This window comes from Crotalus tigris, unplaced genomic scaffold (genome assembly GCF_016545835.1).
Source record: "Crotalus tigris isolate CLP2741 ecotype Arizona unplaced genomic scaffold, ASM1654583v1 scf7180000017774.6281472, whole genome shotgun sequence".
NCBI lineage: Eukaryota > Metazoa > Chordata > Lepidosauria > Squamata > Viperidae > Crotalus > Crotalus tigris.
The window spans coordinates 6,141,063-6,156,849 of NW_024096625.1; the positions used below are offsets into that span (position 1 = coordinate 6,141,063).

The 15,787-nt window shown below is 38.9% G+C and overlaps 1 protein-coding gene across 2 annotated transcripts in view; it reads right to left on the reverse strand.

Annotated features, from left to right (window-relative positions):
* DNAH11 (dynein axonemal heavy chain 11) overlaps positions 1 to 15,787 on the reverse strand; it is a 220,978-nt gene that overhangs the window by 162,542 nt on the left and 42,649 nt on the right. For both annotated transcript variants that reach the window (XM_039342134.1, XM_039342133.1), the window contains exons 28-34: positions 14,292 to 14,418; positions 14,009 to 14,158; positions 4,129 to 4,362; positions 3,529 to 3,660; positions 2,298 to 2,458; positions 1,147 to 1,303; positions 203 to 348 (exon numbers count right to left, since the gene is read on the reverse strand). In XM_039342134.1, the coding sequence (XP_039198068.1) occupies positions 203 to 348; positions 1,147 to 1,303; positions 2,298 to 2,458; positions 3,529 to 3,660; positions 4,129 to 4,362; positions 14,009 to 14,158; positions 14,292 to 14,418 (1,107 nt within the window). The remainder of the gene's footprint in view (positions 1 to 202; positions 349 to 1,146; positions 1,304 to 2,297; positions 2,459 to 3,528; positions 3,661 to 4,128; positions 4,363 to 14,008; positions 14,159 to 14,291; positions 14,419 to 15,787) is intronic.

Genomic DNA, 15,787 nt, shown 5'->3' on the forward strand with positions numbered 1-15,787 from the left:
AGCTGGGATATGAAAATATACATGACTACTTCTAATATACCTCAAGCTGTACAATTATCTAATTTTTAGTAGAAATCTCTTTGGGGATCTTTTAAATATGTAATAAAAAGTCTAGTTATTTTCCATTCAGGTAGATAATTGGTTAATCTCTTCCTAATATGTTTAACCCCTTAAAGTATTTAAGGATACAGCTATTACTCACTGTTTTTTGTTATTTCTAATGGCATCATGGATAGTTTTTACTTGTACTGCCACCACTGAAAGAACCTCTACTGAAATTCGGTTGAATTCATCAAAACATCCCCAAGCACCTGTTTGAATCAAACCTTTATAGATGTTTCCTATGGACTATGTGAGAAATAAAAAATTAATAGTTTCCTATAAACAACAGGCACAAACTTTGCATTATTATACTCAGTCATGAATTCATTAGAGTTTCTTGGTCTACTAAGCTCATGATATCATATAGCTACTAGATATAGGTATTGATATATTTGCAAATATAACTTTGCTTAATAAATAATAAATACTGGTATCAAAAAGTGTCATTGAGTTCAGTGAAATAAACTACAGTACAAAGCTTGCAAGTGGGACAAAAAAAGACACTCTAAACATGATTTAGTCCCATCTCATTGATAGTATTTTATATTCTTTAAAATATATAATTGAATTGATTATTTTGAGGAATACTAAGCAATGTCTCATTTTTTCTATTTTAAAAATACATTACATGTAAGCATAAAAGGAGAAAATGCCAAACAAAATCTAGTTAAATAACACAGAAAGAGTAACGGAAGCTTGGAACCAACTTCCAGCTGAGTTAGTGGCTCAGTCATCAGTAACTGAGTTGAAACATGCTTGGGATAAATACAAGTCCATTATCCAACAAAAATTCTAAGAAATATTTTTTTAAAAAATCTGTCAAAGGGCAGATTAAATGGACTACTAAGCCATTTTCTGCCTCAGTTTCTGTTTCATTGTTTTTATTTTATTATCCATCCAATAATGAAAAGATTCCTTTGAAATAATGTCTGCCTACTTTGATAGTATATGATTCAGTCTCCTTTAACAATGGATCATCCTGACCTAAAAAATCATTCCTATCATCTTTCTTTGAAGATAAATGGTTGAAAACAACCAAAGCACCTTGTAATCCATCTGCTCAGAACAGTTGAAAACATAGACCATCATTCCAAGTGCATGTCCAAGATCCTTTGTGGTTTCTGTTTTCCCTGTCCCAGCAGGACCCGCAGGAGCCCCACTCATTGTTAGGTGTAGAGATTGGGTAAGAGTAATGTAACACCTTTAACAATAAAAGCACAATGACAATAACATAAAGGTTTTTTTTAATGATGGAAAGTGCAAAACCACAAGCTACAAGAGCAATATGAACTTAAGAGTTCGTTACTTTTTTTGAAAGAAACATTTTTCCCATAAATAAATTTGATAATGTTATTATTTTTGCTTAAAGACTACAAACCAATGCATAGTATGGCAAATAAATGACTCAAAGGAATATGAGCATACAGTAAAATGGGGATTGGGGATAGCATATTGGGAAGAAAAAAGTATGTTTTGGAAATTTGCTTCATCCTTCCGCATTGTTACAGCTATGCAGATTTTGTTTCAGTACCATTTATAGATTTACACATATGTAAATGTATGTACAGGCTTATTTCCAGATGCATGTCTAGCTGCTTAAATTATGAGTTTATTGAACACATTTAAGTTACCATGTGCAGAACTGCAACATACATATTTCTTTATGGATTAAAATGTAGGAATCTAGCTTGCATTAATACTTACATGTTTCTTCAGCTCAGCAGTTATGGCATACAAAAAATAAAATACTATTAAATCTGACATTCCCTTTCTTGGGTATGCAGTTTGCTCATTTCTTCTATTCCAAACTTTTATTTCAATTAATTTCTTGAAAATAAACCTAATAGAACTGTGCAAAAGTTTGCAGGTGGTGAATTAGCTGTATATGCAATTTTGTGCAATCTGGAAAATCCCTGGGAAGTTTTCCAAAAATCTTTCTGCTTTAGTTTTCCAAACAGAAGTGTTTCATTCATCCTAGAGTTACAAGCTCCTTAAAAAGCCAACCCAAGCCTTCCCATATAAACTGACGAGATTAGATAGGAACATTTTGTAACCTAATGCAATTATACTAACTTGTAAGTGTACGTAAAATAATAAATAATAATAATAATAATATTTTTTCACTGGAGATTTTGTGTATAATACTAAATTCTGTAAGACAAGTCAGGGAGGGGCCACTATTAGACAAATATTACCTGTCAGTCAAAGGTGTAATAACTAGCCGAGGGGTATTTCCTAAATACTCATAATAATATTGAAACTGAGCATCACAAATGTTGGCAAAGCAGTGTTTCAGGGTCCAATCCCATCTATGGCGTAGTTGCGACAGCCAAGAGAAAGCTTGGGAATTAGCAACCTATAAAAATACCATATTGTAAAACTGTTACTTATGGAGATGCTATTATAGAATAAAGAATCCAGTTGATGCCAAAATGCCTATGCTAACTTCACCAGCCTTACTCACAGTCATTCATATGTAACTCCAGTGTCTGCAATTATAAAAGTTTAGATTCATTCCTAGGCACTCTTACACCATAGCAAATAAAATGCAATGTAATCTTGCCTTTTTAATGGAGGCTTTAATTGCTACAGATATTATAATTTCTGCCAAGGTAATTTTCTCTTCCATTCTCACATTACAAGAAACAAACTGCAGGTATTTGACATGAGTCAAAGTTGTATGTGCCTTTCATCATCATTCATATCATTTCATTCCTCAGATCAGATTTTATTGATACTCTTTGGATTCCATCAAACAGTTATATCTTCGATATCTCATTTGTTTCTTGTCTAGCATTTGCAACATCATACACTGCCTGGATTGTTTTTAAAATGTCAATGATGTCAATAGAAACTAAGGTTACAGAAACTTGTGTCTTTAACACCCTCTAAGGAACATCAATGCAATCCTTTGGAAGTCTTATCAGAAGAAATGTTAAATATAACAATATATATATATACACCATTCCTTATTTTATTTCCACTAATAATCCACTGCAGAAGGTTCATGTAGAGGAAGATGAAGGTATAAAACATAATGAATTGGTTTTTCGCTGATATTTTTCTAGTCTCAGTTTGAAAAAATTATTTTTGTAAATTTTTTTAGCTCTGACTTGCTTGATCAAAGGCACTTATTTTCAGTCTGCATTCCACATTCAGACAGATATGACAGAGAAACAGAGAAAGTGAATTTTTAGGAAATACTAATCCATGAAGCAAATGGGGGTCTCAGCTAGAGCCCAGAGATAACAGGAATCTCTCGTTTAAATTAAATGGATGCTAAATATTCTCCTTTGAGGCAGATTGCAGCAGATATAGAACAACACATCAGCCATAGTATTTAAGTGTAAGGAAATATGTTTATACTAGATTCAGGATAGATTCAGAATAGTGGCCAAAATCTAAAACAATGACTAGTGGGTTTACCTTCTGAGATAGAAGCTTTGCCACCACATCCCTTGCATGCACATCTACTGTACAAATAGTCATGATCTTCTGTCTATCACTGGGTGTCAGATCACCCAACAGTAGAGCAATAAGAGCATTTAGCTGAGCAATCTGAGAAAGACACACATAAATAATTTCATATTTTATTTTATATACCAAATCATTGACATTCATCTGTTTCTAATTGGTTTATTGATTGATCAGTTTATTTATTACATTGGTTTATATAGCCATCTATCTCACCCAATGAACCCATTTGTTCTAATGTTTAAGGCATCAGGCTAGAAAGCAAGAGACCATGAGTTCAAGTCCCACCTTAGCCATTAAAGTCAGTTGGGTGATCTTGGGCCAGTTACCCTCAGTCCAACTCACCTCACAGGGTTGCTGTTATGGTGAAAATAGGAAGTTTGCCGCCTTGAATTATTTGCAAAAATAATAAAGGCAGGATATAAATAAGTAAAAATGAAATTGCTTTACAGTTTTGCTGCGTGGCAAACAGCTTTTTTCCCCAATTTCATATAATTGTAAACTCTATTTAGATATGGTCTGGTAGCTCATAAAAAAGGGTAACATCAATACCTGTTTCTTATGATAATCCTTCAAAGCAGTTTCAAACCCTTCTTCAAGTCTGCTGAATGCTATTCCCACATCTGTAGTCCACCAGATTTGAGAACCAATAAGTGCTACTTGTGCAGGATAATCAAAGATCCACTGCTCTCTGGGTTTTTCTTCATAAACAGCGATAGCTTCTGTGATGTGATAACGCACTGATTCGTGCATCGTATCTTCCAGACGTTTTAACCAGGTTTCTACCTTTTCAGGTAACAATTAGGCACATTGGATTAAATTCACAGAAAGTTAGTTGCACTTATAATTAACTTGTCACCTTTATTTCAGTGAAGTCCTACTTCAATGAACTTACATAAGATTCAATTCAGTTGGTTATCTTAGAAACAACACCAACACATGAATTATCCCTATTGAATAGTTTCTTGCTCATACAATATATCCCATATCCCAGCTTGTCTTTTCACTTCACTACACCTACCTCTGAAGCAAAAGCCCAGACATTGCTTACAGTGCTGTATTGTTGACCTTGGGATTGCACCAACTGGATTTTTGTGTCCAATTATCATTGTTCTGATGGATGTAGTTTTTATTCATGAGTGTCTGTTTTTTTTTCTTTTTAATTCAGAAAGAATGTCATCAATTCCAGGCACATGGATCACTTAAATGAAGATGATCAACAGACTAATCCATGTCATATCAGTAATATAAGATGCAGAATATGGGCAAATCTTATGCCACCCTCCTTGTTTATATCCCAGACTGCTGGAAATTTGTCTAATACAAGATGAACTATAGTATTTGGTTCTGAAGACAACTCTAGGACAATTGAAGAACCTTCCAAACTATGAAATATTTGAGCTTGTTAATCATGTATTGAAGCACACTGATAGTAAGGAGATAAATTGGGGAGGGAACTGCAAAGGGAACACCCTGGTGAGATTGTCCAAATTTAGCTAGTATTGAGATTCTTTGATGCAGGATGAGGCAACAGCTTCTTGAACCAATTTATATATTAGGTCCTATAGTACAGGGCTTTTCAACCAGTGGTACGTGTACCCCTGTGGTACTTTGGCATGTGGCAGGTGGTATGCAACCATCCTAAAAAAGTGTAGAGGGGGCGGGAAATGAGCCGAAGTGACCCAAGCCTGAGGCAGAGGCAGCTGCAGTTGCAGGACTGTTTGGGCTCGGCAGAAGCCCCAGGAGCCGGCAGGGCTCCAGATGATTGGCTCCAGATGATTGGCATTTCTGAAAGCAGCATGGAGCTGGAGTTGAACTGAAGAAAAAGTGGGGGAGGAGAGGCTATAAAAGGAGGTGGTTTGGGCAGGAAAGGGAAAAAGAAGAAAACAGGGAAAGGTTTAATCCCTTTAAACAAATGTAATTAATTTTACCCCCTTATCTTGAATCTGTCTATGGCTTTCAGAAAGTTTTCTTTGAAGGTAAACAGGCTTAATTTAAAGCTAAAACTTTTCTCAATTGCTAGAGCCTTTCAGTCTCGGATTGCAACATTCTGACACGTGACACGCCTGAGACAGCTTAAAGGAGGAAAAATGGGAGTTTATTTGTTTCTTTATTTTTTGAGCCTTTCTTGCTTTGCACTTGATTCCTGTGTCTTTAAGGGTACAGGGAAGGAATTGGGATGGGGTGCATTCTTATTACACTGTAGAAAGAGCTCAGAAGAGAGAGAGGAAGAAGGGCTGACCAGCTAGCTCAGGGGTCTACAAACTTAGCAACTTTAAACCTGTGGACTTCAACTCCCAGAATTCCTCATCCAGCCATGAGGAATTCTGGGAGCTGAAGTCCGCAAGTCTTCAAAGTGCCAAGTTTGAAGACCCCTGAATTAGCTGATAGTAGTGCATATTAATAAACATGGATAAATTCATCATGCATTTGTCAGTGCAAAGGGAAAGTGATTCAGTAAAGGAATAGCCACCAAAGAAATTAAAACTGGTACTTTTTCCCTTTTTTTTCTATAGTTTGTAACATTTTATTAAATTATAGAGTAAAATACAAAAATACAAAAGCAAATAGTAGGACACAGTGGGGAAGAAAAAGGGGGGAATGAGGGGGAGAAGGGAAAAAGTACAGACTTCCTCTGTTGCAGTAGAAGGAAGCATTAACACTGAACCTCAACTTTTTACTTTTCCATAATATTATAAACTAGCCATTTCTATAACAACAAATGAATCTAATCAGTAAAACCCAAATTCCCCCCCCCTTTTTTTTAGTCATCAAGTTTTTGACACCTTGCTAAGCACTGGTGGTACTCAAATATTGTCATGTCCTAAAAGAGATACAAACTGTGAAAAGGTTGAAAAGCCCTATTCCAACATGTGAGAAGACAGCTGAAATTCAAGGCCAAGAGCATTTGCCATCCTATAATTTGTTGGCTCTCCCCTTTATGGATTACTGCCTTGTCGTGGCGAAGGGGCTTGCGTAACTCAATGAAGTTATAAGCTATGCCGTGCAGGGCCACCCAAGACGGACAGGTTATAGCAGAGAGTTCTGACAAAATGTGATCCACTGGAGAAGGAAATGGCAAACCATTCCAGTATCTTTGCCATGAAAACCCCATGGACAGTACTAAAAGGAAAAAAGATATGACGCTGGAAGATGAGTCCCTCAGGTCGGAAGGTGTCCAATATGCTACTGGGGAAGAGCAGAGGGCTAGTACTAGTAGCGCCAGAAAGAATGAAGCGACTGGGCCAAAGCCGAAAGGACGCTCAGCTGTGGATATATCTGGTGGTGAAAGGAAAGTCCGATGCTGTAAAGATTTTTTCTCCATAGGAACCTGGAATGTAAGATCCATGAATCAAGGCAAGCTAGATGTAGTCAAAAAAGAGATGACAAGACTGAACATCGACATCTTAGGAATCAGCGAACTAAAATGGATAGGAATGGGTGAATTTAACTCAGATGACCATCAGGTATACTACTGTGGGCAAGAATCCCTCAGAAGAAATGGAGTAGCCTTCATAGTCAATAAAAGAATAGGAAAAGCAATACTGGGATACAATCCCCAAAATGACAGAATGATCTCAATTCGAATCCAAGGCAAACCATTCAATATCACAATAGTCCAAATCTATGCCCCAACCACTGGTGCTGAAGAGGATGAAATTGACCGGTTCTATGAAGCCCTACAGCACCTTATAGAATTAACACCAAAAAATGATGTCCTTATCATCATGGGGGATTGGAATGCTAAGGTAGGAAGCCAAAAGATAACCGGAATAACAGGCAAGTTTGGCCTTGGAGTACAAAATGAAGCAGGGCACAGGCTAATAGAATTTTGTCAAGAGAATACGATGGTCATAACAAACACTCTTTTCCAACAACCCAAGAGACGGCTCTACACATGGACATCACCAGATGGTCAACATAGAAATCAGATTGACTATGTGCTCTGCAGCCAAAGATGGAGAAGCTCTATACAGTCAGTAAAAACAAGACCAGGAGCTGACTGTGGCTCAGATCATGAGCTTCTCGTTGCAAAATTTAGGCTTAAATTGAAAAAAGTAGGGAAAAGCACTAGGCCACTCAGGTATGAACTAAATCATATTCCTGATGAATATACAGTAGAGGTGACAAATAGATTTAAGGAACTGGATCTGATAGACAGAGTGCCTGAAGAACTATGGATGGAAGTTCGCAACATTGTACAAGAGGTAGCAACTAAAACCATCCCAAAGAAAAAGAAATGCAAGAAAGCAAAATGGCTGTCTGAGGAAGCTTTGCAAATAGCTGAGGAAAGAAGGGAAGCGAAAGGCAAAGGAGAAAGAGAAAGATACACCCAATTGAATGCAGAATTCCAGAGAATAGCTAGAAGAGATAAGAATACCTTCTTAAATGAACAGTGCAAAGAAATAGAAGAAAACAACAGAATAGGGAGGACCAGAGATCTCTTCAAGAAAATTGGAGATATGAAGGGAACGTTTCATGCAAAGATGGGCATGATAAAGGACCAAAATGGCAGAGACCTAACAGAGGCAGAAGAGATTAAGAAGAGATGGCAAAACTACACAGAAGAACTATACAAGAATGAGCTTAACATCCCAGATAACCACAATGAGATGGTCACTGACCTCGAACCAGACATCCTAGAATGTGAAGTGAAATGGGCCTTAGAAAATCTGAGCAACAACAAAGCTAGTGGAGGTGACAGTATTCCAGCTGAGCTATTCAAAATCTTAAAAGACGATGCAGTAAAAGTGCTACACTCAATTTGCCAGCAAATTTGGAAAACTCAACAGTGGCCACAGGATTGGAAAAGGTCAGTTTACATTCCAATTCCAAAGAAAGGCAATGCCAAAGAATGTTCAAACTATCGCACCATTGCACTCATTTCACATGCTAGTAAAGTTATGCTTAAAATCCTACAAGCTAGACTCCAGCAGTATGTGGATCGAGAACTACCAGAAGTACAGGCAGGATTTCGAAGAGGCAGAGGAACTAGAGATCAAATTGCCAACATACGCTGGATCATGGAGAAAGCTAGGGAGTTCCAGAAAAACATCTACTTCTGCTTCATTGACTATGCAAAAGCCTTTGATTGTGTGGATCACAACAAATTGTGGCAAGTTCTTAAAGAGATGGGAGTACCAGACCATCTCATTTGTCTCCTGAGAAACCTATATGCGGGTCAAGAAGCAACAGTGAGAACCGAACACGGAACCACTGATTGGTTCAAAATTGGAAAAGGAGTCCGGCAAGGCTGTATACTGTCACCCTGCCTATTTAACTTATATGCAGAGCACATCATGAGAAAGGCAGGGCTAGATGAATCAAAAGTTAGAATTAAGATTGCCGGGAGAAATATCAACAACCTAAGATATGCAGATGATACCACTCTAATGGCAGAAAGTGAAGAGGAACTAAAGAGCCTCTTGATGCGGGTGAAGAAGGAGAGTGCAAAAGTTGGCTTGAAACTCAACATTAAGAAAACCAAAATCATGGCATCCGGCCCTCTCAATTCCTGGCAAATAGATGGGGAAGAAATGGAGGTAGTGACAGATTTTATTTTTCTGGGCTCAAAGATCACCTCAGATGGGGACTGCAGCCAAGAAATTAAAAGACGCTTGCTCCTGGGGAGGAAAGCTATGGCAAATCTAGACAGCATTCTAAAAAGCAGAGACATCACCCTGCCAACAAAAGTGCGTATAGTCCAGGCCATGGTTTTCCCAGTTGCAATGTATGGCTGTGAAAGTTGGACCATAAGAAAGGCTGAGCGCAAAAGAATTGAGGCCTTTGAACTATGGTGCTGGAGAAGACTCCTGCGAGTCCCTTGGACTGCAAGGCGTTCAAACCGGTCAGTCCTAGAAGAGATCAACCCCGACTGCTCTTTAGAAGGCCAGATCCTGAAGTTGAAACTCAAATACTTTGGCCACCTAATGAGAAGGAAGGATTCACTGGAGAAGAGCCTAATGCTGGGAAAGATTGAGGGCAATAGAAGAAGGGGACGACAGAGAATGAGATGGCTGGATGGAGTCACTGAAGCAGTAGGTGTGAATTTAAATGGACTCCAGAAGATGGTAGAGGACAGGAAGACCTGGAGGAACATTGTCCATGGGGTCGCGATGGGTCGGACACGACTTCGCAATTAACAACAACAATTTGTTGGCTCTAGCATAGAGATCTTCTAAAGAACTGTGTGCTTTGTCCACTTGTACATTGGGTGATCATATAGAAGGAAATATTTTTAGAAGAAGGAAATATTTTTAGAAGTATAATAATCTAACTCAGAAAATAGGGTGAGTGTGGGGCTTATGAGGCTATATTAATCAACAAAACCTGAAAATGGATAGTTTTGACAGAAATAATTGGAATGGCAGAGAAAGTGGTGACCTTTGCATCAGAAGTTATGCTGTGCTGGAATTTAAATGTAAGATTTATCTTAAAGAATACTCAGAGCAAAAGATAAGTTCTAAGAGTTAGAAAAAGTTGTTGCTGTGCCCCAGGAATGGCAATGGAAACCATTAAGAAGAAAGCAAACAACTCCCAAGTGAGGCAGAATAAATAGTTCAAGGATGAAGGTGTAATTCTTTGGTGTTGTGAAAGATGACAGATTCACTCCAACTAACTAGTGTATTACTATCTTACTACTGTATGTATAATTAGCAAATTATAAGCTAAACATTTTATGCAAATTTGTTGATTGGATTATCCAAGAAAGAATCTTAACCATGGAGCAAGCCCATTTTAAATCAGATCTTTGTATTGCTGATCAATATATTACTCTATACATCATCTCTGTATAGTACACTAATGTTCTGTCATGAGAGACTGTGGCATCAAACAGCAGTTTTTTCTGTCAGTCACTGGCTCTTGTAATCAATTATGACATTGCATGAAGGGATTACAGTTCAAGTCCAATATTCAAATACTTCAGAACTGATTGACCCTATTCCAATTTCTAAGACCATTCAATAATTTAATATTTACATCAACAATATTGTTCAAGCACTTATAAAAACCCCTTTTACAATCAAATTTCATTATGACAATAGAATAATTGCCTCTTTCATGTATTAGCATCTGCTGATGGTGGCTGGGATGTACACTGTCACCTCAGTGTGACAATGGTAACTCTGTTACCTCAGAAACAATGGTAACTCTTGCCAAGAGTTTTTTTGCATCAGCTCGGACTTTGAAATTGAAATAGTAATGAATGTGCTTCTGAAATATTCAATCTCTCTTTTGGCTTGCAGAGTTAATCTCCCTCTAATTACAAACTATTCAGATTATTCTATATCAATGGTTCCCCACCTGTGGGTCATGACCCTTTTGGGGATCAAATGACCCTTAACAGGGGTCGCCTAAGACCATCGGAAAACACATATTTCCGATGGTCTTAGGAACCGAGACACCGCTCCGCATCCATCTCCGCACGGCCTCCTCTGCCATTTGCAGAGAGAGAGAGAGAGAGAGAGAGAGAGGGGGGGGGCATTTTCACTTCCCTTCTGTCTCTCAAGTGGACTTACCTCCTGCAGGGTTCCTGATTGGTCCTGTGCCTGGGTGTCCCACCCCCTGGGAGAAGCGCGGCCAGGGCCTCATGGCCTTGGAGCCGCCTGCAGAAGCCCCGGGATCCCTGTTGGGAGCGGCTCACTGAAGGCTCCGCTGAGTGGGCCAGCCCTCCTGCAAGCCGCGGCCCAAGGGAGACCAGCCGCTGCAATCCCTAGCCAGCCCGACCATTGGACCTGCTGGCCAGGAAGGCGCACCAGAGTCCAGGCTGCCGGGAAGGAAGAAGGAGATTCAGCAAAGGTAGGAGAGGAGAGCTGCCTACTCAGGCCCCGTGCTGGCGGTGGCTTCCTTGCCATCCTCTTCCTCCTCCCTTTCTTCCTCCTACTGCCCCCAAGGCAGCTCAGGCAGGCACCGGGGCAAGAAGGGTGCCTGGGGGGAGCAGCCAGGCTGGTGGAGGAGCTGGTGGGCCGCGTGGCACCAGTCCCCACTGCAGCTCCATCGGATGGGCAGAGGGCGAGGCCGGGCAGTGCAGGGGCGGAGGGGACGGCGGCAGCAGTTTTCTCCTCTCCTTCCTCCTGCTGTCCCCAAAGTGGCTCGGGTGGGTGCCGGGGCAAGAGGGGTGCCTGGGGGGAGTATCCGGGCTGGCAGAGGGGCTGGTGGACCGCGCGGCACCAGCCCCCACTGGGTTCCATCAGATGGGCGGAGGACGAGGCTGGACAGTGCGGGGGCAGCAGGGACCCCCGATGATGCAGCAGTGGCTGCCGCTGCCGCCACAGCCTCTGCCTCCCATTCTGCTCCCCCTCCCCACCCGTTCAGCTGAGGATGCGGCGGAGGCCATGCTGGGGGCGGCGGGGACCCCCGACAATGCTGCCGTAAGAGAGAGGGAGAAAGAGAGGAAAGAGAGAGAAACAGAGGAAAAGAGAGGAAAGAGAGAGAGAAAGAGAAAGAGGGGAAAGAGAGAGAAAGAGAAAGGGAGGAAACAGAGAGAGAGAAAGAGAGAGAGAAAGAGAAAGAAAGAAAGAAAGAAAGAAAGAAAGAAAGAAAGAAAGAAAGAGAGAGAGAGAGAGAGAGAGAGAAAGAGAGAAACGGGGAGAAGAAGAGGAAAGAGGGAAAGAGAGAGGAAAGAGGGAGAGAGAGAAGAGAGAAAGGAAAGAGTAAGAGAAGAGAGAGGAAAGAGAGAAAGAGGAAAGAGAAAGAGAGAAACAGGAAAAGAGAGGAAAGAGAAAGAGAAAGAGGGAGGAAAGAGAGAGAGAAAGAGGAAAGAGAGAGAGGAAAGAAAAAGAGAAAGAGAGGAAAGAGAGAGAGAAAGAGAGAGGAAAGAAAGAGAGAAAGAGGGAGAGGAATGGCGCTTCTCCAACCAGGCTGGGCGGAGCCGGCGGAGCGATCTTCCTGCCCTCCCTCCCTGGCCAGCTGGATGGGGGGTTGGGGGTCATCACAACATGAGGAACTGTATTAAAGGGTTGTGGCATTAGGAAGGTTGAGAACCACTGTTCTATATGATGATTGTGTGCCACCTACTAAATAATCAGGATTGGGAAGTCTCAAGAATTGTAGCCAATGTTTGTACCAACTCTATGACAATTTTTAGATTCTGGACCTATTTCCCTAGATGTATCTCCACTATACAGGAATGAGTTGGGAATTTTTTAGTGGATGCAGTATAATATATTTTTTAACTTCTGTATTAAATTATATGTTTTAATAAACTAGACAGTGATAGTAAAAACAAACTGAAGGGCTTGTTTGTATGAATGAGACACTCAGCAAACACTTTTCTAAATTCTAGAATGAAGAGCTACATAGGAACACAGCCCATGTGTGCAAATCACAGAGCGGTAAAGAATATAACATTTAAAAGAACAAATGAATAAGCAAACAACCATACAAAAAAAGTATTCAATCAAGACAAGTTGCCATAGAATATTTAACGTAACTGCATGAAAAAAGTAAGAAAAATTTTATATCACTGCATTTGTTGAAAGAGCATAGAGAATAATAATTCTAAGAATCTTTTGCATGACCTAACCAAAAATGTGTTCAAGATTTCTTTTTGGAAGGAAGAACCTACATAATTTTATGGTCATAATTTAATATGCTTGAGATTTGTTATGTCTTCCAACACACTGTGCTACATTAACTTGATCCAAAACATCATCCCTACGGAAGCATAATCAATATTTTCTTATTTCTTTTGGAATTTAAGCCTTGATTATTATAATGGTATTAGTTGCTCATGAAGCCTTTCATAAATATATATTTATTTTGACAGCTCATAGTATGAAATTTAATTTCAGAACAAAAGGCAGCCTAAATTGCCTTATCCATTGCCCAAAGTGTTTAAACATAGCTTGTCTTCAAATTCTCTCATCATTAAATGTGTTCAATAACATGAATATCCATTGATCATTCCCAAAATGAAGGACTACAGTAAAACAAGAGGTGAATAGAAAATTTTGAAATGACTCAAAATAGAAATTTGTCTGCTATAAAGTAGACATTCCAGATGAGTCTAGGGGACAATTGAAAAAAGAAGTTTTAAAAACACACATGAATATGAAGCTATCTGGGATTTTATTATAAATTGTCATTGTAAACCAATATAATTATTTTGCTAAGCATGTTAACATCAAAATGTAATTATCTTAACACATTTATTTTAAGGACCATTTTATTTGAATAGTTAGGTAAAGAAATGCATTGACCTTTAAGAATTCATATTTCATTTTTTAAAAAAAGAAAATAGAATCTGAAATATTTTTGTTTTTGTTTACATATGCATAATTACAGACCAGGAGACATCATTAATATGTGTGTGTGTGTGTGTGTTTATGTGTATTTTATATGTAGTCAAAAAGACTACTGTTAAGTGCTGCTTATTATTTTCTAACTTTAGAACACAAAGAAAAATATCACACTTCAGTGCATCACATACCTGACCACCACATTCAAGTTGTCCACTGAATGGGACATATTCCGTTTCTTTGCTGTACATCCCTAGTACAATATTGCTGTGTTGATTTCCATTGTCTTGAAATTTAAGATCAGCAGTATTGTCAAAAAGTTTAATAAGATGGCAAGTCACCTGCATTTACAAAACAGTATACAATTTAAAAAAACTCTAGGTTTACTCAGGTTTTAATCATTTCTTTATTTCTCTTTGTTGTATGGTATTTATTTGCAGTTAATACTTTAGATATAATGGCAAGAAAATTTACCTGTTTAGGTTGTGCTCCTTTTGAAAGAATGTCTACCAGGTCAGCAGATGAAACAAAATAGAATCGGGGAAAAGCTAAACGTTTAGTCTCTAAGTATTCAGCAAGAGCCTTTTCACAAAAAGAGAGTCTGAAAATTGAGGAGGAAAACATTTCTGTTTAAGAATGTATGTTTTTTTCAACAACAGTTTTAATAACTCATTATGGGAAATTAATAGTTCAAGACTTTCTTCAGTATGAATATAAGAGTTTAACTGTCCTTCATAAGAATAATTAATACATACAATGTCGTGACTCAGGCTCAGAACGCAGATTCTGAATCTGAAAAGGCTGCTTTAGCTGAACCTGTGGAATTTCAGCCAAGCCAAAAGTCACCTGAGGCTAATCAAAAACAGGTACCACTTGGATAGCTAAAGCAGTCAGATGGAGGATGATCTAAGGCAGGGGTCTTCAAACTTGGCCCTTTTATGACTTGTGGACTTCAAGTGCCTGGCTGAGGAATTCTGGGAATTGAAGTCCACAAGTCATAAAAGAGCCAAGTTTGAAGACTTCTGACCTAAGGCCTTTCAACCCCTCACATCAGTTATAGTAAACTAGGAGCAGAGCAGTTCTCTGAGACTTTTTGCCTGCAAGGGAGTAAATCTTTTGATTAGTGAATATTGGCTGCAGCCTGGTTTAAGAAGCAGGCTTGACCCATGTCACTGTCTGACATCTTGCACCATGTTCCCGTGAATTCTGTTTGCATAAACATCCTGATTAGCTGACAATCCTGATTTGGCTCTTGGAACCTTGGACTTATTTTGGGCCATCTTCTGTATGCTCAGAATCAATCAGTCAAGTGATTTGCACGTTTTGACTACTACTATCTCCTGAATATCAGTAAACTGTGAGTTACCATGGCAACTGTATATGAGTTGGTAGTTGAATAAGAAGGACAATATCCCAAAGTAATTTGAACAATTCAAATCTACTGCATTTTTGCATGAAATAGAGTTATCTGTTCAATTTCGATGATGAGACAGTTATGAATAAAACTGTTTAATGAGCAAATTAAGAAGTCCATACATGTGAAGAAGCATTACGTGCTATTTAAATGACTGTATTTAGGGAATGGGAATGTGCGATATTTTTCATGTGGTAGAAGTATTTAGGAGCCGTAGTGGTGCAGAGGTTAGAATCCAGTACTGCAGGCTACTTCTGCTGACTGCCGGCTGTCTTCAGTTTGTCAGTTTGATTCTCACCAGCTCAAGATTGACTCAGCCTTCCACTGAGTCAATCTTGAGCTGGTAAAATAAGAAACCAGCTTTTGGGGGGCAATGTGCTGACTCTGTAAACCACTTAGGGAGGGCTATAAAACACTGTGAAGTGGTATAAAAGTCTGTTGCTATTTCTATTATTAAGCCCTGCAAATTTATGATTAAAAAATCAATACTATTTTAAATAAGACTTTAAACAATTATCAAAGTATGATATAGAATTACTGCTAAATATTATATATT